The sequence below is a fragment of the Arvicanthis niloticus genome, chromosome 1 (assembly GCF_011762505.2).
Source record: "Arvicanthis niloticus isolate mArvNil1 chromosome 1, mArvNil1.pat.X, whole genome shotgun sequence".
Lineage (NCBI taxonomy): Eukaryota > Metazoa > Chordata > Mammalia > Rodentia > Muridae > Arvicanthis > Arvicanthis niloticus.
In genome coordinates, this window is record NC_047658.1 from 53,564,422 (window position 1) to 53,591,349 (window position 26,928).

General features: G+C 42.6%; 1 protein-coding gene across 1 annotated transcript; it reads right to left on the bottom strand.

The window, feature by feature from the left end:
- Nucleotides 1–581: 581 nt before the first annotated feature.
- Bnc1 (basonuclin zinc finger protein 1) lies at nucleotides 582–26,928 on the bottom strand. The gene is made up of 5 exons (XM_034490531.2): nucleotides 26,834–26,928; nucleotides 12,715–12,814; nucleotides 11,558–11,793; nucleotides 7,512–9,367; nucleotides 582–2,955 (listed from the first exon to the last, which is right to left on the bottom strand). Exons 1-5 carry the CDS (start codon nucleotides 26,840–26,842, stop codon nucleotides 2,271–2,273), a joined length of 2,886 nt encoding a protein of 961 aa, XP_034346422.2. The 5' UTR covers nucleotides 26,843–26,928; the 3' UTR covers nucleotides 582–2,270.

The window sequence follows — 26,928 nt, forward strand, 5'->3', positions numbered from 1 at the left end:
GAAAATCATTGTAGCCACTAGAGGATGTAAGACCAGAAACAAAAGACCATTTAGGATGCCACTGTTGCCACCCAGGAGGGATGAAATGGCTTAGTAGGAGGGCAGGACTAGTATAAATGCCAGTAGATAAAGTTTTCCTCTAAAGATGGCCTTTACTTAGTAAAATATTAAAGGCATCAAATATGGAAGGGAGGCTGGATAGACAATGTGTTCAAGCTCTTCCTCTGTGGGCTCACTGTCACTCACTGCTTTTCAGAAGTTAGCATTCACCAGGAAACTCAACGGTCTGCAAACTGGGAACATGTAGTTTGCAACTTCACCATCTGGTGGACACACAGCTTCCTGCACTGACAGAGGGGCCAGATACTTTATGCCAGTTTGAGTGGGACACTAGATTCATGAAGGTGGATAAAAAAGTGAAGAAGATACATTTAAGGAAAGGCTTGTTTCATTACGTTCTATTTTAAGCATTAGGTAAGCCTTATCTTGGACAGCACAGGATTTATGAAACATCACGGTATGTGTTTTTTTTCTTTAAAGATCAATACTCAGCTCATCCTCTCAATGAATTAATCACTTCATCTCTTTGACCTTTTTATTGCAATCTATATTGGTATAGGAAGTCTTGTCATCTGTAGACTTTCAGCTCTCTCAAGTCCACAGTGTCTCTATGTTTGTATGTATGAGAAAATCCACTCATAAAAATACAGTCATATAAACAAAACCATTGTTATAAATATTTGCCTTTTGAACAAAAGGTATGCCATATATTTTTATTAAATCATAGAAAACATTTGCATACAAAAATTTCCATTTTGGGGAAACTAGAATGTTAAACATCTCAGTAACAAAAAGCTTGAAAGATACATCTCTCCTTAAGCAGAGACAACTTTTAAGTAATTTTTTAAAGTTGAAATAATTGCTAACAGATTGTTGGCTTTCTCAATCTTTAAGCCAGGGGGATAATATCTCTTATAACCATCAATTTCCTTTAAGGATTTTTTTTTTAATTAAGTCAACATGAGTCAAACAGACAGTTAACCTGAACTCTGAATACAAAATCCACTTCTTTTAAAGTTGCATAGTCCTTTTGACTACTGTAAATGCCTAATTCCAAGAGACACTCTCACTTCCCAGGGCTGACTACAAATCCTTTCTATAGTGGCAAACATGTCTAACAGTGTAGAATAGATCTTGGAATAAGTTAAATATCAAGACACAGAACAAGGCAGTAAGGTCTCTACTTTGCTTTCTAACAAATAAATTCAAAGTTCATCCAAGCCTTACATATTTACCAACGGGTGAAGACTGAGGGGTCCAGTGATAATTGAAAATACACAACAGCTATAAGAACTATGTTCTCTAAATAGCTTGGTGGATATATACAAATGATTTAGTTAGAATCACACTTACACTCACCCCAATGGGTCAACAGACTCTGCAGTTCACCACCTGAAGACAGGCTGTGGTTCTGAAGTGTAAGTTGTCACTTATTCTAATTCTGAACAGAGATTCAGATGTGACAGGGACATGTTTGCACTTGCACCAAATAGTTACATAATATAAACTCAAGTTAAATATTATCAAAATAACTTTAAATTAAACTGAAGACCACTACTCTTAAGTGCATGAAATATTTTCCCTCTAGCCTTTTAAATGCATGTTACAGATCAAGATCTGACAAGAAACGTATTCAAGGCCACCAAGCTTCCTTGGAGAACTCCTGGAGTTCCATGACAGACTGAGGGAGCAGTTGACAGCTCCCCATGGAGGGATGCTCTCTGAACATCAAATCCCTACACTCAAGTCTGGGTTTTGGATTCACCCCTGCCAAAACGGGGAGGAGGACCTGAAAATGACATCTTTGGGACTGGTGTCATGCCCATGGTGACTATGCTGTATTCCAGGGAACTTCTTCCTTGATACCCTTAATACTGCAGGCTTCACATGAGCCTGGTTCCTGATCCCTACTCCCTCCAGTTAATCTGTAGACCTGGAGGTTTCCTAGGAAACATGTAAACAAATCTGGGGAAACTGGCTTTCTGTGTTTTCCTTGTGTCAGTGGAAAACTTTGTGGGCTAAGGAAAAAAAATAGGAAAGGCTACCCCAGTGTCAGCTTCTTGCAGGCGTGTCTTGCGCTCACCCTGCTGGAGAAGGCTGTACAGTCAAATCAGTTTTGCTTGGCTTTTGAGAAATGGTACTGAACAGCCCAGCTACCTTATTCTTTGGATTATTTTATTCCTGAACCACTTATCAGAGTCTTTGGCTTGTTACTGGAGGTGGCTTGGAGATGAAGCCAGGCTCTTGTGCAGGTTGGGGTTCTGACTGTGTCTGTTCCTACTGCGAACAGATGAGAACATCGTGTTACAGCCTGGCACTTTGCACTTGTGGAGCTGGCGGAGGTGCACAGTTTTGTAATGGGCTCTAAAGGTCCCTTTGTTACTATATATCTTTTGGCAGAGATGACAGGTTATTGGCAAACCAGAGGGCAGACTAGCAAGGCTCTGGTCGGCCTTCTCCATCAGGACACAGAGGGGGTACTCATCTTCCCCAGAGACAAGGCTCTGTCCTTCACAGTTGCCATCGCTGTCCTCCATAAGGGCAGTGCCTTCCTCGCTCACGCCATCAGAGTCCCAGGAGGAATGACTGCTGCTCTCTGACTTCATACTTGAGGTAGTACTCAAATCCAGGATGGTGCCCTCACTAGGGGGGCCAGAGTTGTAGCTCTCCAGGCTGGCACTATGAACTTGAGATATTGGGTAAACCAGACTGCCCATGCCACTTGTTCCCTTGAAGATGACAGATGTCTGTGATGCTTGTGGTGTGAAAGCCACATCCTGATATGCTTCCTTGGCCACATCTTGCAGAAGGTAAGCTGCACGAAAATGGTCCTCACTAGTCTCCAGTGCTTCTTCATTCAATACTTTCTGGTGGAGGCTTAGGTTGGAGCTGTGTCTGCAAGAGTGAACAGTCAGAGATGAGTTGCTTTGGTTGTTGTTTTAGAGCCATTATTCTGAGTAGAGAGACTCAGCAGATACTAGGAAATCCTGTGGTGTGGTGGGATTAACAGCCAGGGTTAGCATCCTGTGAGCCAGGCTATGTGGTTGGCAGGTACTAGACTGCTGTGTAGTTACCTATCAGAAGCCAGCATCCCCCCAAGAAAACCAACAGTCTGGAAACTTCGATTTTCACTACCAGATTACATGTAACTGCCTTTATCTCAACCATAGAAGATGTCAAGACCACTTCAATTAGGCTAATTTAATGGGGATACTAGAATTGGGGGGTGCTAAGAAGAGCATCAGTCACAAATAATAAGAAATTAAGCAGAATACTTTATTTCAATAAAATGAGGAAAGACTACCATCTTTAAAACACATCACGTCATGGCCTTCAAATACTTAACACACTGCCACTGTCATATACAGAAATCATAGTATTTGGGCTATACTGAATTAAACATGCTATTAAACCTTACCTTTCCTGATTCCTTCTGCCACTTTTGATATGGTGGGTAAAACGTTAGAGATTCCTAATGTGAATTCAATCATCTTTCTATTGGATAGCAGTGGTCTAGAGCAGGTGTACATGTTTCACTCCAGTAACCCTATAGCTACAGCTGGCGACCTACCCAGCTGGAAATCGTGTGTGTGTGTGTGTGTGTGTGTGTGTGTGTGTGTGTGTGTGTGTGTCTCGCGCGCGTGTGTATGTGCGTGTGTGTGTGTGTGTCGCGCATGTGTGTATGTGCGTATGTGTGTGTGTGTGTGCGCGCGCGCACGCACCTACTGTAGGTCATGTTGCAGTGTCTCATAAGGAACCAGACAGGAGTTTTGCAAATGCAGCAGTGTGAACACACTGCCAATCTCGCACCCAGTGATTTACTCCTGACGGGCAGGTGATGAGCATCCATTACGGCACATGCTGTTTACCCCATGTTATCAGGGATGTAACTGGTAAAATCAATGTTGCTCTTTCTTGGGATCCCCTGATAACTTCTGACAAGAAAAAAAAATTTCTCTATCAAAAGGTGACAATGTTACAGGTGCCAGGAGAGTGATACCAAAGAAGAAAAGTCCTAATATAGACCAGAATTATGCCAGAGTCAAGAAAACACCCTCTATAAATAAAGAATTAAAATTTCCCTTCTCTCAAGGTATGTGTATGAAGGTGACTTAATCACATTTCATAAAATGTATATATTTTGTTATGCAGTTTTTAGCCCTTTATACTTTTTTGTGGACACAATGAGAATTATAGCTCAAGATCACCCACTTTGCAAGCCGCTCTTCTCAGCTATAGCTCTGCCCTGTGATTATGTTAATGTTCCGCACCGAAGGGCTGGTACTTGTCTGGCAGAAAACCAGACAGCAGATGGACATATTAATTCCACTACATTCAAGCATTTAAAAAAAGTCAGACATTTGCAGGAACCTGGGATGTGAAGGTTCTATTATAATGTAAGTCTCTTGGGTCTCCTGTCCAACTCCTGGGTATCCAGTGAAGGCTAACAGCTAAGTCCTCCCTTCTCAGGCCTTAGAGAGTTAGCCATTCCTACGGTGCTAAAGTCATAAATGCTCTGAATGCAAAGACTGTATGGACCATGTGCCAGGCTTTCTTCTCCAAGGACTCTGTGAATCTGTGCCCCCTGCCTCATCCTCCCTTCAACCTCCACCTCCCACAGAGAACCCTCCCTCACAGTTCTATTTAGTTGAGATCAGTGACTCTTAAAGTATAGTCTGAACAAGCCTAGTCCTGACAGCCTCACAGTAGCTCCTAGGACAAGAGTTCATAAATAATTATTAATTCAGGGGAGTTTTCCAGAATGTATATAGCATGTGCTGTTGCAACAGACTGAATTCAGAAGCAGATGTGAGAACCAAGCTGTTTTCTACTGAACCAGATATTAGAGATCTGCAAAAATATAAAATAAAGCTATTTACCTCACTATATTTGGGGAAAATAAAAGTCTTTTTCCATTAAAATGTTTTATTAACATATAATATGTATATTCTTGTTTTAAAGAGACATGTCATATTTTTTCCTGTTTTACTTCCTAATACAGTAAGCAATGATTGCTACAACCTAAACAGAGAAAAGCACTTGAAGGTCCTCAGCTGAGTTACATAAAAACCATATGGGACTAAGACATTTAATACTTGCTGGCTTGGACATTCCCCTTCATCCAGGGGGCCTTGGTTAGCATATCGAGGAGCCCAGGTAAGCACCCTAACATGTGTCATCACAGCCTACATGGCATGCAGCCATCTTCACGGCCCTGCAGTTACCTTTCGCTGTCTGTCTCTTCCATTAGACTGAAGACTTGTGTAAACAAGGACTGTTCCCAAGCACCTAACACAGAAGAGTTACTGATCAACTGTGTCTATCTGCCTATCTGTCTGTTTTCTCTCTGTCGCTCTCCCTTCCTAGGAAGAGTTACTGATCAACTGTGTCTGTCTGTCTGTCTTCTCTCTGTCTCTCTCCCTCTCTCTTCTTCCTTCCTCCCTCTCTCCCTTCCTAGGAAGAGTTACTGATCAACTGTGTCTGTCTGTCTGTCTTCTGTCTCTCTCCCTCTCTCTTCTTCCTTCCTCCCTCTCTCCCTTCCTAGGAAGAGTTACTGATCAACTGTGTCTGTCTGTCTACCTCCCTGTCCCCTCTCTCTCCCTCCCTCCCTCTTCCTCCCTCCCTCTCTCTGTAGGAACTGTTGCTGGCTAGAACTGTGGCTCAAAGAGAAGTTGGTTTCCCTAACACAACAGTAATGCAGTTCTCAACCTTTACCCAGCTGAAGTGACAGACCTGGGCCTGGGCTTACCCATAAGTCCTACTTAAAATGGTGTTTTAGAAACTATAGATTTTTAGATAAATGTTCAGATATCTTGACTTTTGGAATAAGTAGTAATGAAACAGAATATAAGAATCTGTTACAGTCGAGACTTCTTACAGGTCAGAATGTAATAAAACATTGACTGTATGAAGATGAAGTATATGAGAAGAACTGTAGACCTAGTACGTGTTATGATTTAGTAGACCCTGTGGACTACAGCAGTCTCATAAGCAGCAAAGATAACCTAACTGCTACAACTACTTATTCTTCATAACAACAGCTTATTCATGAGCAAACCCTCCTCTTCTTGGAGGGTGAAGGAGACGGGCTGGTTCACTAATTAGGGTACCCTAGTGGTTTGCTGTAAAGATCCTAGCAACAGAAGCAGGAATTTTAACTAATATCTCCTGTGTCTTTAGTAAAGACAATGAGAGTGTTCTTATGAGCCTGAGCAAGGAATGTGTGTGGGAGTCTTTACATTTTCACGCTCTTAACAAATTAGGCCTTACAATTTGGACTAAGTTAATGGTGACGCTCAGCTGCCTCAAGTCAAGCTTGTTTGAACAAATGTAGTTTTCACATCCTCTGAGCCATTTATCACACTGCGTTTCATCAGACAGCTGACCCTTTCATTAAACCTCTTAGGTCACCTTTGCTGTATCTACTCTCCCTTCCAGAGGCTGGAGGTGGTGACCCAAATTGTGACTGTTAGCCAAGTGCACAAAGAAAAGCATAGTGAGCCCTGTGTGTGTGTGCACTCTGAGACTGTGTGCATCTTTCCAACAGACACGACAGCTACTGGAATGAGCTGCCCATCATCTTTTTTCTTTGATAGGTTAACATTTTTAAAGGGCTCTAGTCAAACCGCTATTTTTTTCTGCAAATGTTGCTGGATGACTATAAACCAGAGAAAAGGGCTCATGTGATCGACTCTTCATTTTGTGAAATGAAAATCAGGCTGTTTTTGAGAAATGGTATGATACTTTAAAAAGCCTTCCTCCGTCCTCCCCACACCCGCCCTTCCCACCAGCCGCTAACCCGAGAACCATCAGCACACCATCAGCGCACACACCTGGGGTCAGGTGTGTTCCCTAATTTGGAATCTCTCAGACAAAAAAGGTAGAATGATATGTGTGCTGAAATACATCAGAGTATCTATTAATAAATCAGTACTGATACATTCATTAGTAATTCAATAATGCCAAAGCTACATAAACCCTTTAGAAGGTAACAGTGGAAATCTACCACAAAAAGCATCATGTCTTTCCAGGTCATGTTTTGTGGCTAAGTGCTTTTAGATTTTTGGAACTGAAAATTCATGAGTTTCCTCAGGATAACTACCACAACATCTGGAAACTCGCTAGAAATGCAAACACTCATGTTTCACTCCTGACCTATAACAGTAAATTTTAGGGTTAGGGCCCAGAAGCCTGTTTTCCTGACCTTTTAGGCCAATACACGCTAAAGTTTAAAAACTGCTGGTTTTGGGTGGTGGTGGTGGTGCATACCTTTAATCCCAGCACTTGGGAGGTAGAGTCAGATTTCTTTGAGTCTGAGGTCAGCTCCATCTACAGAGCTGAGCTTCAGGCCAGTCAGGCTATATAGAAAAACCCTGCCTCAAAGAATCAAAACCAACCAAGCAACCTAAAACTGCTGTCTTGGGAAAGACCGTTGCTGACATAACGCTTACCTGTCTCTGCTCCTACGGGAAGGGAAAGCCGCCCCGCAGCCCTCCACTGTGCACGCGTGTGTCTCTCGGGCATGTGTATTCTTCTCATGCGTCTTCATGCTGCAAGCATTTTTAAAGGTCTTCTTGCAGATGTCACACTGAAAGCGAGTTTCTTCCTTCTGCCTCACTAGTGCATGCTCACCCAGGTGTTCCAGTTCTTTAGATTCTTCCAGAAAAGGAAAAGCCATCCCCCTATTGGACAAAGCACCAAAGAGTCCCCCAGCCAGCAGGCGCTGCTGCAATTCCATGTAGTCAGGAAAAGGGATTTGGGGCCCCAGGCCAGGTGTGAAATGGTGCTCGTGGCCACCATCCTCCACCTCTCTTGGCATCACTGAACTCAGTGCTACCTTCTGTTCAGCCTCCCTCTCAGTGAGTGTGGTTTGCTCAAGGGTTCTGCTGATAGCTCCATGCGACTCAATCACAGATTCAAGATGACAGGCTCTTTCTCCTTGTGGAAGAGGCTCCTCTGAGCTCAGCTGTGTATGCTGCTCCTCAGGCACTCTGTCTGACTGAGGACTGCTGTCCTCGGGCTCATCTTCACTGACTACTTGCAGGGGCACATCATCATCTGAGCTCAGGCTGTGTCTCTTCTCATCAGCTATTTCCACAGCTTCTTTCTCTATTTTGATAGGCATACTGGACTTCCGGGATTTCTTCTTGGGAAGAGCATCAAAGGCCATGTCTGTGGAAACCAGCTGTTCTGGGATTGAAGAGGACAGCAGAGGGAGGGAAGGCAGCATGCCAGGTGTGTTTGCCATCTCCGCGGGAGTGGCTGGGCTTCGGTAGAAAGGAAGGACTGGCTGGACAGTCTTTAGATTAGGGAAAAGCACACCATTTTGCCCAATGCTTGAGAAAGCTGGTTGGCCTTTGGAGTCTTCCACTGAACCAGTGTAGCCAGGGAGGGGCCCACAGTCTGGAGACATCACTGTGAAACCTGGGCGCTTGTAGGTCTCGGAGCGTGCCAGGTTCAGGCTGCCCCTGAGATCTTTGTCCCGGCTGTTTCTGTTCATGGGCATGTGCAGGCGAGGGTTGGGGTTGGCGCTGTGTCGGTTTCGGCTCCTCAGGGAGCTGAACACCATGTTACACCCTTCAATAGTGCACTTATGCTTGATCTTCAGGTGGACGGCATTGTAGTGGATCTTCAGAGTGCCTTTGTCATAAAATGTCTTCTCGCATGCAGTGCAGAACACCCGGCCCTTCTTAGCACTAAGGCTGTTCCTCTCAGGCTTCCCTTTGGCCTCAGGGGACAGCTGCGTCCTTTCGAGCTTACTGACAATGCTGTAGGAGCTGGAGTCACTTAAGTGAGCACTGTCTTCCTTCTGGGTGACAGCTTCTGGACAGTTGAGACACTGTTCTTTTTCAACCGGAAATGGGGTGGAAGTTAAGAAGCTGTTGTCAGAGAAGGGCCCATGGAGCTCCTGTTTGGGGTCCTGGGTTTGGTCCTGACCCTGTTCCAGCATGTACTGTTCAGGCAGTGACCCTATCAGAGCAGGAGGCAGAGGGTTGAAGAACTGGAAAGGCAACATGAACGTCATGTTGCTTATAAGGTTCTCAAAGGGGTGCATGCTGCTGGGGTTTCCTTTGTCCACCGGGGTGGGGAGGCTAGCGCTCCTGTGGCTGCAGCTCTCGATGAAGGCCCTGATATCTACGTTTGCTGTGGTGGGCGGTATGATGATAGACTGCTCTTCTTTCTCTTGGATTGCCATGAGCTCAACTATAGACTTGGTCTCTCCAAAACGAAGAAACTGCTGCAAGGTAGCCACTTCCTCCTCACTGGTCATGATGCTCCAATGGTCCAACACCTTCCCTGAGGCATCCTAAATACAAACCAGAGTGTGAGTTCCAGTCCAGGCTGCCTACTCTGCTCCCCACGCAGGTGCATTCACGAAGCCTCCACCAGACCGTAGGAAGGTGCTTCTGTGCACATCAGAAAAACGCTTTTGTGGACCAACACAAGGCTTGCTGAATTTAATCTCTGCCCACCCCACTCCCCTAGGACAGATACTCTATGCAGATCATAAACTATACAAATGTAAATAGTGGCCATACCATTAGTCTAGAAGAGCTAAGGAAATGTATATTACTCAAACCAAAGTCAAGAAAATTTGGTAATTATTTTTTTATCTTATTTCAAACTAGTTGGTTGTCATATATGATTTCTGTCATATATGAGGCACAATGACTTTCTTCACTAAAACAGAAATATGTGTCATTTGAACGACAATAGTATCTTCATTTAAAGAGTACAAATGGGGCAGTGACATCTGGATGGCTCAGGTATTCATTTGCTGCAGACTTAATGATCTCCTAAGCTCCTACCATCAACAACCAAATGAGCACACACTGTTGTTCTACCCATGTTCATAAAACAGAGCTGCAGTCACGCTGGAGTGCTCTCCAGATCCGTCAAACTCTAGCAAAGCCTAACTTTCCCCAAAACTACAATAAATATTTTATCACAGAACATGTATTTGATGGCCTACTGAGATTTTTCACAGTGCATGTGAGAGTTTTGAAGATGAGGAGGACTGTAACATCATAAATATTTCAGGCACCAGAGGTTCAAGGTAATTGATTCCACATTTTTAATCCTAACACTAGAAAGCAAGATTATTAGGATCATTAAATATTGATCTATATCATAATGCATGACCATAATGCTACTCTATGTATGGCCATTTCTAGTCAGCTCAGGGCCCCATACCAGAGGTGTGCACATAGAGTCCAGGGAAAGATTACAGGCTTTAGAATTAGGAAGAAATGTGCTCATTTCTGGGTCTGCACCATACTTGTGGAATAACTTTCAGTGAGAGCACTCACAGCCTTCTGGATTTTCAATTAGAAAACAAGGGTAGATAAGTTTAGTCCTGCACATACCTTTAATCCCAGCAGAGGAGGCAGAGGTAGGTGGATCTCTGTGAGTTCAAGGCCAGTCTGGTCTATGTAGAAAATTCTAGACAAGCTAGGATTACATAATGAGACCCTATCTGAAAGAAAGGAAGAAAGGAAGGAAGGAAAGAAGGAAGGAAGGAAGGAAGGAAGGAAGGAAGGAAACAGGGATACTATGTCTACTTCATCATCAAAGCATTAGAAGAGCATGTGCACTAATAAATAGGTATTGTCAATATTTGTTTTTAATGATATAATCTACCTAAAACTAATGTTAATATTAGACTTGAAAATACATACATCTCTCATTTCACTAAAAAAATTTAACTGAAGTTTGCTATTTCTAGTGTAGTGGCAAGAAAAAAATGCTTTGTCACTTCAGAAAACAGGTTGTTTTCTCAGAGAAGCCTTTGATGGTCTCTAAGAAACATGAGGCATTACACCCATGGTGTGACACAGGAAAAGACGTTCAGTTATTCTGGAAATAGACAAGGGAGAGAAAACTGAAGCACTGGAGCAAAGAGGAGAACACGTGAGGAAGCTGAGAGAGAATTTGGTGTTGGTGGCAAGAAGAGGAGAAAGTGGGTGAAGAAGAGTTGATAGCAGGAGGGAGAGGAAGGGATGGAGACAAAGAGGAAGGGTCAGCATATGAACACAGCAACATCACACATGGAGCCGAGGAGAGACACTTAGCAGCCAAGTGGCAAAGGCTTTCCAGAACAGCAAAGGAGCATCAGCTTGAGAGCTGCCTGCTGTGTAGTTCCAGCACGTAAACACCTTTCTCATCCCCTAACTCTGACACACAGAATCTGACACACAGCACACCTCAGGCCAGTGGGTAGTTTGGATGTGATACAATAATGGAGGGAGTATCCAACATGAAGCAAGTGTTTTTCTGTGCAAGTCAGCTTAGAGAAACAGGCTCAAGAGCTCACGTAGTATCCTCATAGCCTAAAGCTTCACAGAGACCTTAGGAAAGTACATGATTCCCCCCATGAATCAGGGCCTTAGATCATTAGGAAGACGTTCAAAGGGATGGAGGCCACAGTGACTGGTAGGACACTGGGTTCCATCAGTTACCTATGCACTCAAGGAGAACAGGGCCAAGGTCACTGTACCTGTAACACATATCCACGGATGTAATCCTGAAGTGTCCAGTCCAAGGCGTGGAGTATCTGTAGAACCTCATCTTGCTTCAGCACACTGAAGAGCCGGTCCAGTAGGATTTTCAGGCGAACAGGGATAGCCTGGGTTCCATACAGCATGAGGCTGCTAATATCAAACACCACATTGGACTGGACAATCTCCACTTGGCTTGTTGGATACACGGGGGGGATCCTCAGCTTACTTAGAGCTGAAAAGCAAGTGCAAGACGTTTGGGAAAGTTCTAATTTTAGGAGAATCATTGCATAGAAAGAATATAAGAATAAGAAAGAACTGTAAGAATAGCTAAGGCTATTCTTAGTTATTGGTGTCAAAAATCCATAAAGGACTAATATCTGTAAGAGCTTCGTGTTCTTCATAGAAACTTCTCAAATAAAAATGGCAGACTAAGGATTACTCTCCCATTCTTGTGGCATGCCTGAGAAGGAAAATCTTTACAAACTGGGGACGGGGACGGGGACTGGGACAGGGGGAGCACAGAAGCAGTGAGAACAAAATCAGAGACCTGACAGTTAAGAGTCAGAGTCTGGAGGTGAAGATGGGCCTGGGGACTTCAAAGATCTGGGATCAGGGCCTAATCTGCTGCTTGAGATTAGGACTTTAGAAATTCAGCCACCTAAATCCAGTCTGTTCAACACAAAAGTTATCAGCCTCTGGGGACTACTTATATTAAATTAATCAAAGTTAAAGAAAGGTAGTAGCAGCCCTTGCCATGTTTCCAGCATTCAGCAGTTCCAAGTGGTTCGTGACTGTCAGAGTTAGCAAATGCAAAAGCAGGATGTCCAGTTATAAATTTCAGCTAAATCATGAATTAGGGGCATGCTTGTATCAGGATACATTTCAGCCCAAAATATTAGAAGCTAATTATGACTGTGGAACATGGCTATCACTGTCATACAACAGCACCTGGAGGAGCAGTTTTGACATATTAGAATGGGGTTAATAAGATATTATATAAGTTAAAATGTGAAGAGATAATTTATGTAGCCTGTTACCTGGAACATACTAGAAATTACTATTTAGTTTAGGAATTAACTGTCACTCTTTGCCATTATAAATGTAAGTTATCAAGAAAGGCCACTAAAGGATGAGAAGGAAGAAAAAAAATTACCATGAGCCACCCATCCATGCCTGCACTGTTCGCACTGACGGTGGTTTATTTTCCCAGGTTTGAAACTTTGGCAGCTGCAGTTCAGAGTACAGCCTATAGCCTGCAAGAGAGAACACACGTATGTATATGATATCAGAGTGATGTGCAGGATATATTGCATTTATTAAACAAAGTGATTTTCCGCACTCATAAGAATTCACTCAGCAGTGGGTGCCTTGTGCCAGGCCAAAGGTGCGTATTATACCTTAGGGAATCCAACATTTGGGAGACCATGAACTTCAACACAGATATTTTACATATGATAATAAGAAAGACTCTATAAGGATTTCTCAGAAAATATTATAGTTTGAAACCTGCTCTTATGAAAAAAAATTAAAAATTGTATTTTTACCAAATTTCAAAGCTGATCAGAATAGCAACTCTGAAAGAATAGACTAGTTTGGAACCAGTAAAAGAAAAATCTGAAGAGTGATCCATGTACATATCTGTTACCCTCAGATGCTTAAGATGGTAGAAGCTGAAAATATTAAACTGATTTGAGAACACACAATGGCTGATTATATTACATGACTGTTAGAGACAGATATAGGTCGGGCAAATCCTATATGTATGTGTATATGCATGTATATGTATGTGCCATGTCTTGTATGTATATATACATATATATGTATGGGCCATGTCTCGTATGTGTATATGCATGTATATGTATGGTTACGCAATGTTCAAAAATAATACAGTGAAAACAGAAAACAGAGATCCATGTGTTCAACAGAGTCCTAGTGTTAAGACTGAGGAGACACATATAGAGTTGCCCTCCCTCCCTTCCTCCCTCTTTCTCTCTCTCTGCATGTGTGTGGTGTTGTACATTTATATATGTATTCATGTGTGGGTCTGAATATGTGTGCATGTGTAGACCAGAAGGTGATGCCAGTCCCAGGTGTCTTTCTCAGTTAACCTCCACCTTGTTATTTGAGTCAGGGTCTCACAGCAAGCCTAAAGCTCACCAATTCATACAGCTGACCAGTGAGCTCCACAGATTCTTCTGCTTCCATCCCCAGCCCACCAAGTGCCACTCTAGGGTTACAAATCTGTGCTGGGATTTTATATGGGTGCTGTGGCTCTAAACTCAGGTCCTCATGCTTGCATGCCAAGTACTTTACCAACTCATCAAGAGTTTCTCACAAGATAGAGGCCTACCTAAAGAATATAATCTATTATTATAGCAAACCAACCAACCAACAAGATCCTTTAAAGAAGCTCAGTCAGTGAGGCTCCAACTCAGTCAGTTTTTTTTTTGTGTGTATACATACATACATACATATGCATATATATATATACATGTATATATATATATATATATATATATATACACACACACACACACACACACACACTTAAAGCTATAAAGTATGCTTATGCTTCTCGGTGAAATTTGTGTGGTTCAAGAGATCTTTGAAATTGGGAAGAATGTGTGTTCAGAGAAAGGACAAGGCCTCTGAATTCGGGGGCTTAAACCTCTAGTCTGATAGTCAAGGCACAGTGTGGAGGACAAGGAAGGAGAATCTTGCCAAGGATTTGGGAAGTTCACTTCAAGGACTAGTGCAACCAATCTCTCCTCAAAAAAAAAAAAAAAATCATCTGCTTATGGTGGTGTGAAACACACAGCTACTCTGGGACAGTCTGGTGACTTCTTTAAAAGTCAAGCATAGAGTTACTGTATAACCGAGAAACTCTGCTTGTTAGTATATAGCCAAGAAAACAGAAAACCTATGTCCATCCCCAAATCATCCACATGACTGTTCGTAGCACTATCCACAGCAGGGAAAGTGGAAACAATTCCAATATCCACCAACAGATAAATTAGCAAGATGTGGTCTACCCACCAATGGAGTGTTGGTGTCCTCACAACAGATATGTGAAGAAGTCAGACACAAAGTCACATGGTCCTATGGTTCTACTTACATGAAATGTCAGGAGGAGGCCAATTCATAGCATAGAGTCAGAGAGCAGAGGAGTGACTGTGGGGAATGGAGCAGAGGTGAGAAGAGACTGAATGGGAAATAGAAGGAAACAGAAGAGTATTCTTTGGGCTACATAAAGGAATACCTTGCACTGGGCAGTGGTGGCCCACGCCTTTAATCCCAGCACTTGGGAGGCAACGCAGGCAGATTTCTGAGTTCGAGGCCAGCCTGGTCTACAGAGTGAGTTCCAGGACAGCCAGGGCTACACAGAGAAACCCTGTCTCAAAAAAAAAAAAAAAAAAAAAAAAAAAAAGGACTACCTTACTTTTTATGAATTTATGGCAAGATTCCAACATCTCAGTGTTATCCATATATATTTTTTTTTTTGTTTTTTGTTTTTTGAGACAGGGTTTCTCTGTATAGCCCTGGCTGTCCTGGAACTCACTCTGTAGACCAGGCTGGCCTTGAACTCAGAAATCTGCCTGCCTCTGCCTCCCAAGTGCTGGGATTAAAGGCGTGAGCCACCACTGCCCAGCTGTTATCCATATTTTTTAAAGCAATACACTATGTTTCAATTAAGGTGTATACACATAACTGTTATTTCATACTTAACAGACTATAGTATAAACTTAACTTTTATATACACAGAAAACTACAAAAAATGTATGATTTGCTGTGACTTGTGGAGAAACTGTCAGGTTGTTTTGGGAAGCAGTTAGGTTGTTCTAGATTCCCATAGTAACCTATTCGGGATTCATCAACACTTGTTAGTGTTTCAAGACAGGGTTTTATGCAGCCCAGACAGGCCACATATTTACAAAGTAGCCCAGGATGACCTTGAACTCCTGGCCCTCCTGCCCTATCTGGTAAGAGCTGGGACCGCAGACTCCTGTCACTTCATGGGTTTCTGTTTGTGTTTTGCTTTTTGTTTTTAATAGCCGTCTCATTGTGGTTTGATTCACACTTCCCTGATGACCAATGGGTTAGCATCTTTTCTGTGTTTACCAGCTATTCATGTATACTCTTTGGAGACATATCTGTTAGATCCTTTGACTATTTTTTTTTTTTAAATAATGTCGTGGTTTTGGTACTATGCTGTATTTATTCTTTTATTTTCCAGGTTCAAGTCTGTTACCAGATACATTATTTCAAATATGTTCTCCCACCTTTTCTCTTTCATAATGCTATCTTTTGAAACACAGAAGTTTAATATTTTGAGCAGGTTTTAAGATAATGAAGTGTCCTAGGATTAGATGATAATGATAGTCATGCAAAGTAATCATTTGCGATTGCCAAATGCTAAAGAACATTATCTTATACAAAGCTGAAGTAATTCACAATCCAGATTTAACACATAGTGCTTAAAAAGAAAATATTTTAAAGGAAAGAACATTTCTTTCACCTCTGTTTTTCAAGATAGCATTTGCTCTTTAAGAAAAAGATACCTTTTTCTAAGGATGGCTATGCATGGTGACACATGAGTTTAATCCCAGAACTCAGTAGGCAAAGGCAGGCAGGTCTATGAGTTTGAGGCTAAGCTGGTGTACATCAGTGAGTTCAGACTAGCCAAGATTATGTAAGGAGGCTCTGTCTCAAAAACCAAAACCAAACATGGTTATGGAAATATACAATTAAACTTACATTTCATTTATTTTGAAAATTAAGCCTGTCTTAAGAGAAAGAGATGTTGAATACACACTTGCTCTAATTCCTAAAGATTTTGCTCAAAAGACTGAGGCTCGTGCAACATCTTTGGAATTACTGTGTGAATGTGTCTCCCATTCAGCAGAATGAAAGGAACCTCAAGGAACAATCCCAAGCATACTCCCTACCAAGGACTGAAGCCTGTTTTCTCCACCTCCCTCCCATTCCACTTGTACGTCCCACCCTTGGACACCTCACATCTCAGGTGCATAGATCTGTGGCTGTCCTATGTATCAGTCAGTGACAGTGGCCCTGGCCTCTGACCCACCATGTGTCAATTAAACTCCTTTAGACATTTCCAAATGCCCCTAAGACCTATGTCATCTGTTACTGAGACGACCGACCCAATTTGGTCTTTCCTATATAGCAGCTTCTACTTGAGGAACATAACTTAAGCAATGGTATCCACAATTCTCATTTATAAGTGTTAATTTACGAGAAACACTCACGTGGTTGTGCATAAAGCTATTTGAATAAGACTTAATAAAGCTTGTTAAGTATTTATAGAAATAAATGCCAAAGGAATTATTTGTGAACTAGAAGAACCTAATTAGAATATCAAAGAAAAGTTCTGATGTAAAGACCCCTGAATTTTTTCTATATAGCTCAAAATTCCACAATGTCAAATTATAGCATCCTTAGCTGAAGACAAATTAAACCTTCTCAAATGAAATCAAACAAAAAATTTCTAATTACAAGACAAAAGTCCTCATATAAATCAAAATGGAAAACTTGAAATTTGTATGTTTTCACTTGGGTCCCTAATACTTGCTCCATTGTCCAGAAAGAAAGCAATGTTTCTAGTAATCCAAAATCAGCAAGACATGATTATCCCATCTTAGGCTCTTCTCCTGATCAGATGACCTCCAGTGTCGTTATGAGCCACTCTGATGAGGTAAAAATCCATATCTAAAATTCTGCCTTGCTGACTACAACTGTCATTTTGCTCACTCACTCACAGCTTGTATGTGACACATTTGGTCATTCACTGTCTTGGGAGAGGCCAGGAATATATGGCCTGGAGTTTAGCTAGTGTGGTGGATCTGTTTAATCTCCCAGATACTCCTCTACCTTTAGCTTAGGGAGATGCTTCCACAGGCTTTTTGCTTGAGGGGCTGAATACCCATCCCAGGCACACAATGGAGTAGTCGCAGATGTCCAGCACTGGACAATAGAGGCCTGTTTTGGAATTTGAATTGACCTCAATAATAAAAACCATTCAAAGCTATTGTCACCTCTATAATATGTATATATTTTAATATCATATATTTTTCATAGTTTTAAAAAGGTAAGAACGAGAACTTTGGAATCCCCATGTTTGTTGCATTGACTCTTTGGAGGGTCACACCATCTACCTGTGAAACTCCGTCAGTTCAAAGTGTTTAGTCTTCACTGTCTAGAATGCTGGTTGCAGGTGGCTGTGAGATCTAATTACATAGAACAGCATTTAAATTCAGTTCCTTGGTCACTCCAGTCATATTTGATGCTCTACTTGTGGCTACAACAATGTACAGTGATGATACCATCATTGCAGACAGTTCTCTGGGCCAGTGTTAAGTTCAGGAATGAGATCAGCCAGGCCATGAGACCAGCGAGGCTGCCGTTTAATAGGCAATTTCATTTAGTCCCTGCTGTGAGGACAGAATTTTTTAGAACACTTAAATTAACGAAGATTTATAACTTACTCAGGGCCACACAGCTAGTCAGCTTTACTCAACATTTATTATGTGTAAGACAACGCACCAAACAACACCCATGTGTAACCCGTATGTCCTTCTCACAACCACTGAGGGAGTTCGGTGCTACCATCCCTCTTTATATACTGAGAAGCAGAAGAATTTACAGGCTATCCAGGTGATCTAAAATCTGAATATTCAGGGGGAATATTCTGCCTTAAAAGTATCAGTATTTGGTGCTAACCACAGTAGCACTCAGTCACAATAATTTTTAGAGTTGGTACTATCATACTACGCATGAGATGAAAAGGTTAAAGTTTCACATGGTAAAGAAACTTCACTGGGTTAAGTACTTCTTGGATGTGAGTGAGACATCACTCTGAACTGATGAGGCTGCAGTGTAGAACAAGACTGCGGGCCTGAACCTTCATGGAGCTTAAATCTAGAGGAGGTAGATGATGAGAAAGCAAGTAAGAATTTCACAGTCAAGTGAGTGTTGGAAAAGAGCTGAGCAGATCCCAGTGCTAAAACCTGCTGGCACGCAGAGTACCAGGTTGTCCCTTATGTAGGCTGTCATCAAGGGCCTCAGAGGACATATGTACAAGCCAAGGGGATGGAGAGGATGGAGAGAGTATCTTAGAGAGAAAGCTCAGCAAGGGTAAAGGCCATAAGATGTAGGAGAGACCAGTGAGTTTAGGAAATGAAAGGAGGGCAGTGTAGCTAAACAGAGTGAGGTTAAGGGTAAAAACTAAGTCAGAGAGGCACCGGAGACCATTCTGTACGGGGCCTTGTAGGATACGCCAAGATCTCCGATACTGTTCTAACAGTGAGCCTCCTGGAAACAAGACAAGTGAACCTGGTCTGCTGTTATAAAGAGAACTTAAGCGACACAGGTGAACATCTTTCATGTCATTGAGCGCCTTCACTAACTGTAATACAATCTAGAACTTTCCCCATTCTCTGTCATCCTTCTGGCTCAGTCTTCAGCTTGTGCTGCTAGGCGCTCCTGCCATCCCCAGACTAGTCAGCCATATGAGTGGATATACAGATGAGAAATGAAGAAACAGATACACAGTGCAACCATGCTTCTTGCTGCCAAGTCCACAAGTAGGTTCTCAGGTCCTCTGGCTCTGGTGGTTTGTCTCTACATAGATACAACCAACAAAAATCTACAAAAATTAAAAATATTCCTAAAAGTCTCTCTACTGTGCAGAAAAGGGCGATTAAACACTGATAACCCTGTTGACTAGCAGAGTCGCACGCTCAGTAAATCCCCCACTGTGCTGCCAGAATGGAGAAGTGAAGGACTGAAGCAGTGCAAGTTTTACCTTGTGTAATGACTACAGATGTCCATCTAGTTTCTTTACATTTTTATTTATTTTGTTGGGCACAAGCATACATGCCACAGTGTAAATGTGGAGGTGAGAAAAGTTTGTGGGAGTTTGCTCTGTCCTTCCACCATGTGGGATGAATTCATCAGGCCATCGGGCTTGATGGCAAATACCTTTACCCACCCCGAGCCATCTTGCTGTCCCATGGTATCCTTTTTTCTGATCTGCCTTGGTAAAAGAATTTTAGCTGGGCCTCATGATGCAGGTCTATAAATCCCAGTTACACGTGAGACTAAGGTAGGAGGATTATAGGTTCAAGGCTTGCCAGTTCTTCAAAGTAAATTGGAGGCCGGTCTAGACAACTCAGTGAAGCCTTGTCTCAAGCTGAAAACTAAACAGAGGGCTGAGGATATGGCTCAGTGGTAGAGTGTCTGCTCAATGTTTGGGCCTTAGGTTCAACCTCTAGTACAAAAATTAAGAAAAAAGGGAATTTTAATTTCCTTGCCCTCAGTGATGGGCAGGCAGCTAGGCACTGGCTCATGGTGGACAGTAGAACTTCCTGGGTAGAGCATTACAGAAAGCTCCTCATACATGGGAACTGTCCTTTGTCTTTCCTCTATCTTGGAACAAAACCAGGGTGGCTATAGAGACCAGAGGGCACTCTGTGACCATTAGGTAACCTGGAGGGCACATAGCAAAGATGACTGAGAATAAAGAATGGTCACTAATACCTTGGTGCCTTTTATTAGTGACCAAATGCACTTCCTAGTTTGCACACTTACACAGTGATCTTCCCATTGGCTATTGAAAGGGCCACAAAATCAAAACAAAACAAAACCCACCTAAAAAATGGCTCACGAGGAGAGATGGCTGTGGCTAAGTCTGGAGTCCGAGGCCCTATCCTAATGATGGAATACCAAGACTCTGCCAGATCTCAATGGTAAAAAATCGTTAAGGTCTTAACTTCAAATCAAAGGACCCCAGGCTGCCAAACCACAACTCACCTACAATTCACTAGGTTTGGGGACAGAAAGGCTTTTCCAGCTTGTATTTTTAAACAATGGATATAGATAACTGCTATTAGTTGGTTTGAGTCCTGGAAATTTTCACTGTACATCCCAAATTGTCAATCAGAACATAATTTAAAGTCACCAGGATGCCCTGTGAGACTTTGTTTCTCTCCACCTGCAGCGGCACTGTCATTCTCCTCCCATTGGGGCTACAGCCTGGATCCCCTGACACTGAAAACCAAACATTCAAAGCTGGGAACTGTCTCCTTGGAGCCGCCCTGGCACCGTAGTTCTGTTCTTCTCCGTTTTCTTACCAGAACCAGGCTTGCTTTTTGATTCCGGCCTCCTCACTCCCTTTTCACAGATTTCTTTCATTTTTTATGTTCTCCATCAACTTTCTCATATACGGATCCCCACAGGGGTGCAACTAGGGTTCTGAAAATACCATTGCCATTTGTCAGATGGGCAGCTAGGACAACCTGGAGAAGGAAGAGAGCCACCGATGTCCTCCTGTGTGAGGCAGCCACCTGCCTGGCTGCACTAAGCAGAAGCCCATCTGACAAGTACATGGAACAGATGCTCGTCCCGCCAACATGCCACACCTTCACCTTGCACAGCCTCAGCCAAGTAAAAAGTGGCAGTGACAGCACTGGAGAGATGGCTCAGAGGTTAAGAGCATTGACTGCTCTTCCAGATGACTCAGGTTCAATTCCCAGCAGCACATAGCAGCTCACAGCCGTCCTTACCTCCAGTTCCAGGGCATCTAACACCCTCACACAGACACACACACTGCCCAAATACCAATGCACATAAAATTAATTATTTTAAAATAAACAGCATTGAATATGGTTGATCAAAGATAGCTTGCATAATTTACAGGTTAAAAACCCAAGGCTTTGGAATGCCATCAAAACAAATGCATAAGTCATTGATAGTAGTTACAGAATACTGGAAAACCAACAAACTATTTTGAAAACCAGTAAAGTAGAGGAAAGTGAAACAGGTGTTCTTTCCTATAGGACTTGAGTTCCAGGGAAGCTAAACAGCTAACAAGACAGGGTCTCTAAGAATATGAGTCAAATCAGTGAAGAACTAACATGCTCCTGTCTCACAGTTCTTAATACAAAAGACAACAATCAGCCTCATTAGACCCTGAATAGAAAGTACATCCCACTTCACATGTGATTTTCTTGTCAAAACAGCCAAACATATGGCTGGTCAAGATTCTTCACCAACACTGAGTTTGGAAGATACAGGGGAAAGAAATATATGTAAATGGTACCACAAGAAAGGAATTGTCAGAGCTCTGACTAGCAGGCTGGCTGTCTTGGCCTTTTCAACAGATAATGGCATGGTTGAAAAAAAGAAAAACTATAAACCTAGAAATTAGAAGAGAGAGATAGTGTATACATTTGTATTCTAATTTGAACAAACCAATGGCAATATAAAGTTTATAAGACAGTCTAGGAAATCTGAACATTGCCTGGAAATTTAATGGCATTAAGGAATTATGATAATTAACTATTATTACTTTCTGGTGTTGAGACTTGAACCTAAGGCCCTGAACATGCTAAGCATGTGCTCCATCACTGAGCCACACCTCCGCATTATTTTAAGGTGTTTTATGGTATATTCGTTTGTTTCTAAAAGGGAATGCTTTTATATTTTACAGCAACATATAGCAATATATAAAATAGTTTAATGAAATTGTATGACAGCTACAACCTCCTTTAAAGTAATCTGAGGTTTCTAGTAGTAGGAAATAGGAAATGCAGATGAAGAAGATTAACCCTTGACATCCCAAACACACATCATCAAATTTCATTACAGGTTAATTCTGTTTATTTAAATTTTTCTACAATAAAAATTGAAAAAGTAAACTATGTGAAGAATCCTATTCCCTTCAAAATTTCAGTTTGCACTAGCTGACAGAGAATAACCTGTGTAGAGAGGCCAGGGGAGTCTTCCTCCAGAAGAAAGCAGACATGTTCTTTGTGTACAAGCAATACCTCGGGTTGGTGTGCTGGGTCCAGGAACCTGGCCCACAAAACATAGGTTTCTGCTTGGCCACTGAGCACCAATCTTGAAAAGCAACATAGGTGGGATTGAGGGGTGGGAGGCCCTGATGGACAGTCAATGTCTCTCTGTTGGGTTTTCTAGGGTTCTGAAGAATGGAAGATGCTGTTTACCATCATCAGGAGTGAAGGCCACAATTGAAAGGAAGGGCCCGGAAGTCTCAGGATGTAATTAGTATTTGTAACGTGAAAGTGACACTGAAGGAGAACTGACAGACTGTGGCATCTCACTGCTAGCTAGGGCTGAAGGGAGAAGACAGAGGCCACGGAGATGGGCCTGCAGAGAGAGTTAGGGAGCTACAGCCCTTCAGGGGACGGATGTTGGGCTAAGTCTACCTGTGAGCAAAAGGTACACAGGACACCTCTATAAAGTTTCCTTGGTGCTTAGTTCAAAGAGGATAATGGGAAAAATACTTGTTCTTTTGATGTTTATAAATCAAAGCCTAAATCCTTTGCCAAAACAACTTAACATCTACACCCCTTTTTCATAATATTATTAGTTTTGAAAACTGAAAATGTGAAAAATTGTAGAAAATATACGAACACCTTAGAAATCAAACTGAATTTACTTCCCCCCCCCCTTTTTTTTAAAAAAAAGCTTTAAAATACACAGCAATATAAATGTTATGGGCATATTTCTTCCTTATACCCTACATGTACATGAGCTCAGAAGTCTTCATAAACCTTAGATAACAAGGCTAAAAAGCCATCAGTGATATGTAACATAGAATCAATCAGCCTTAGAAAGTGGGAATAAAAAACACTTTAATATTTTACTTAAGGTAGTTTTGTTAAATACTTAACATAAATTTGTTACTAATGATGATGTAAAAGCCAAGTGTGAACACGTTTAAATAAAACCGTTTTAGGGACTCAAAGGGAATTAAAAACCGACCTTTTTTTTGACAAGGTAAACTCAAAGTCAGTTATTTATGACATTCCAACCCCCACCTTAAGATTCAGCACAGTGCATCAAGAAATGTTACAGTTGGAGGTAGGAAAGCTTAACTGTCATAGTAATTCCAGAAACAGGTGGAAGGAAGGCTACGTACGGAATGACGGCGATGTTTCTAGAAGTTGGAAAAGAGCTGAAAACGGTTCTCCAAATCCCAGTGTATGAAAGGCTCACACAATCGGCAAGAAGGGACAGCAGAATCGATATAATGAATGGGAAGACCATTTAAAAGCGTAAATTAGAGTTCACCTGAGGTAAGCATTCTACACAGGTCTGCTCGAGCCCAGCTTTTACATCTGATTTTCCCAACCTCTCCCTTCCTTTACATTAGTGGAGAGAAATGGTAATCTCCCGTAAGCTAGAGTCTGTTTAAGATTGGTTAGGTTGATTTATAATAAATGGTCCTTGTGTGGACAGGAACCAAGAGCTGTTTTTTAAGTTAACTATGTATGTCTGAGGAGGCCCCAAACTGGACTCTGAAGAAGCAGGGCTGCTTTGTGTTTGGACCCACCTTCCAGGCATGTGTGTGGATGTGGAGAGCCAGGGGTGCCACACTGCAATCTTGGAAACTCCAGACTCAGGAGGGAGAGAGGACTTCAAAGGATGATGAGATAAGAAAAAGGGTTTCTGCTAGAAACCAACTAAAAAGGGAGGAGGATTCCAGCACTTCCTGACACTGCTTCTGTGCAGCCCCCAGTTATCTTAAACATCCCTCAAAAAAGTCACCAACAACAAACATGCAAAGTCAAGATCTGTAGTGAAATACTCACAATAAGGGAAAGAACAAAAAAAGGGCATGACTTCCTAAACCTTGATCGTAGCAAAGCCAGTTCGGAGAACCTGGGCAAACGGCATTTCCAGTTTCTTTCTAACCAGACTGTTTCTGACAAAAGTAACCACCTCACTCTAAATGACATCTGTAGAAGAGAAAATCCACCCTGGGGTGAAGCACGCTCCTCCTGCAAGTAATTTACGTTGCAAGCCTTCAGGGCAACTCCTTTTAATGGCCACTGGTCAAAATAACTTCCAAAGCCACATACAGAAGCTCAAAGACATTTCTGGCCCCTTTGTACTGCAGTTTCACTTTACTAACAAACTAAAGTTTTAAAATGTTCCCTCACACTTACTTCAGAAGTGACAAGTGTGTGCTTAAGAGACAATTACTTGTTCTGTAGGGAAACCTAGATGGCTTTTTTTTTTTTTTTCTCACCATGGGGCTGGGACATTTTTCCAAGCTGACATCTGAGGTATAAAATATGGGTATGGGTATGGGCCTAGGATACAGGTCTAACTTCTTCAAGGGGAAAGGTCACAAAAACCAAACCATCCTCTGTATAAACCTTGTATTTCTTAGGCAATGGATTTATGTGGATTAAGATTTCTTATGTGAATTCCAACCCAGGCACCAGGATCACTGGTACATGTCTTAGAAAATATTCATGGGCAGACTATTCAAACTAGTAAGCATTTTCTCTCTGACAGACAGAGCATGGAATCCTTACCAGTTTGCATGGGTGGAGACGATAGTACAAATTAAATTATGCAGCTGTCTGAACACAATCTGAGTTCTCAAACTCTGAGGAGCTCATGCCCTAAAAGATTCCGCCAAAGTGTCTGAGGATTTGGCTACAGCGGAACATGGTCAACAACTGAGTGGAAAAAGTTATAGTTTCTGTAAAACTGAAGTTTGTGAACTTACTAGACAATAAATGAAATAATGAGTCATGTATTTTTTAGTCTGAAAGACTTCTAAAAGGAATAGTTATTAAAATTCCCCAGAGGAAGAAGGGCAGCTGTCTGTATCTATTTTAAAGAAAAATAAGACACAGCACAAATTGTAACACTTGAAGTAATGTGCAAAATTACACTTTGATGCATACAATTTCAAGAAAGGTATAATAATATGCATCAACAAATTTGGGGAGGGGCAAATGAGAAAGTTGTATGTTTCACTACCCAACAAAAGTTTTAATGCACAAACATCAATTTGTAAACTCAACCTCTGTTAAATCTGAAAAGATCCTATGAAATCTAATAGCACAGTGAAGACAATGAGCAAGGAAAAAAAAAGGATGCCAAAAAGAAAAAGAAAAAGATTTGCCAAAATGCTGTTTTTCAGTTCACCTATACTGTTACACCAAAAACTTGTTGCTTTAATAAAAATTTACTTCTTATTGTTGATACATCTGTTCTGTGTTTCCATGCAAAAACATGTCTACACACACACACACAAAACCTCTGACAGGGATTCCCAGGACACCAGTGGGGCCTCTTTCAAGCCCCTTAAGTGTTAACAGCAGAGGCCTGGCTGTGACCAGGCGTCTGGACCGATTTAAATGCCCTCATCTTCAGAGGTCTGCGGTGAGCCTAGCCATAAAACTAGGGGACATTACGGAACCCCAGAGTGTCTGATCTTTCCCCCGCAACACACACAACTTCACTCATACAATTAAGGCTGCTAGTTGGCATTCCATTTAACTGTCAAACTCAGGCTGGTGGCAGCCCCACAGCCACAGAAAGATGCCTTAAACGAGAAGAACATGTTTCTACACCGCATTTGAGAAAGTTTGGCTCCGAGCTATGTACTGATTGATATCAGATCTCTCTCATTCGCCTCCCCAATCTTGTCACATCTGGCTGACAAATCCCCAGGAGCTTATCCAAAGTCAGGCGGCCAGTAGGGTTAAGAGGGTCCCTGGGGAAGCAGCGCCAGTGGACAGCGAACACCCGAAGCAGATGCTGGGGTACGACCGGCTGGAAACCGGCTGCCGGGTGGACAGTCGCTGCGCCACTAAGCACCTCACCTCTGCAATGCCAGGGTCCCTTCCTGTCACCCGCAGACAAACCATTTCCAAAGAGACTGGACTTTGGCTCTCTGGCTTCCCCATCAGTATCCGGATGAGCTCCTCCAAGTCCCTGAGCGACCGGGGACACGAACAACATTCACTGTCCCACGCTCAAAAAGCCAGGCGGAACGCCGGCAAAGCAACTCACGCCTTCAGCGCGGTTCATCTGCAAGCGTCCTCTTTAGACACGTCTAAGCTGACGGTTTGCGGCGCTTTGGTCTTTTGTCTCTTCCCTTTTTTAAAAAAACAAAAAAACCCAAGGATTTGTCCCTCGGGACTGGCGCCCCCTCCACGCCCCTCGGGCGTCTCCGCAACTCTTCTCCCGAAAAAACCGAAGGTCTCGGCTTGAAATACCAGACAGATGAACGGTCGTATGCCCACAGCGGTTGGACAGGGGTTCTGGGGTGTAAGAAAAACGGGGCGCCGCTCACGGGTCACCTCGCTGTGACTGGGCTCAGGCTGGGAGGAACCGCAGTTCGGCCTCCCGGGACGCGCACGGCGCCGATGAGCAGGTGGCCCTCGTCAGGCGGCCCGGCGTCCATCGCCCGCGCGACCGCTTACCTCAGCCATCCTGCGGCCGCTGCGGAGCCGGCCTTCCCGGCACGCGTCCCCTGCCCGGGCCGCTCCGCGTCCGCCCCGGCTCGGCGACCGCCGCA

What these genes read in the sequence shown, in the direction of transcription:
- Bnc1 (XM_034490531.2), bottom strand. An exon ending in GCATGGATGGGTGGCTCATG is followed by an intron (nt 11,794 to 12,714) that starts GTAATTTTTTTT and finishes CTTGCTTTTCAG; the next exon opens with CTCTAAGTAAGCTGAGGATC. An exon ending in TCCCGTAGGAGCAGAGACAG is followed by an intron (nt 2,956 to 7,511) that starts GTAAGCGTTATG and finishes TCACTCTTGCAG; the next exon opens with ACACAGCTCCAACCTAAGCC.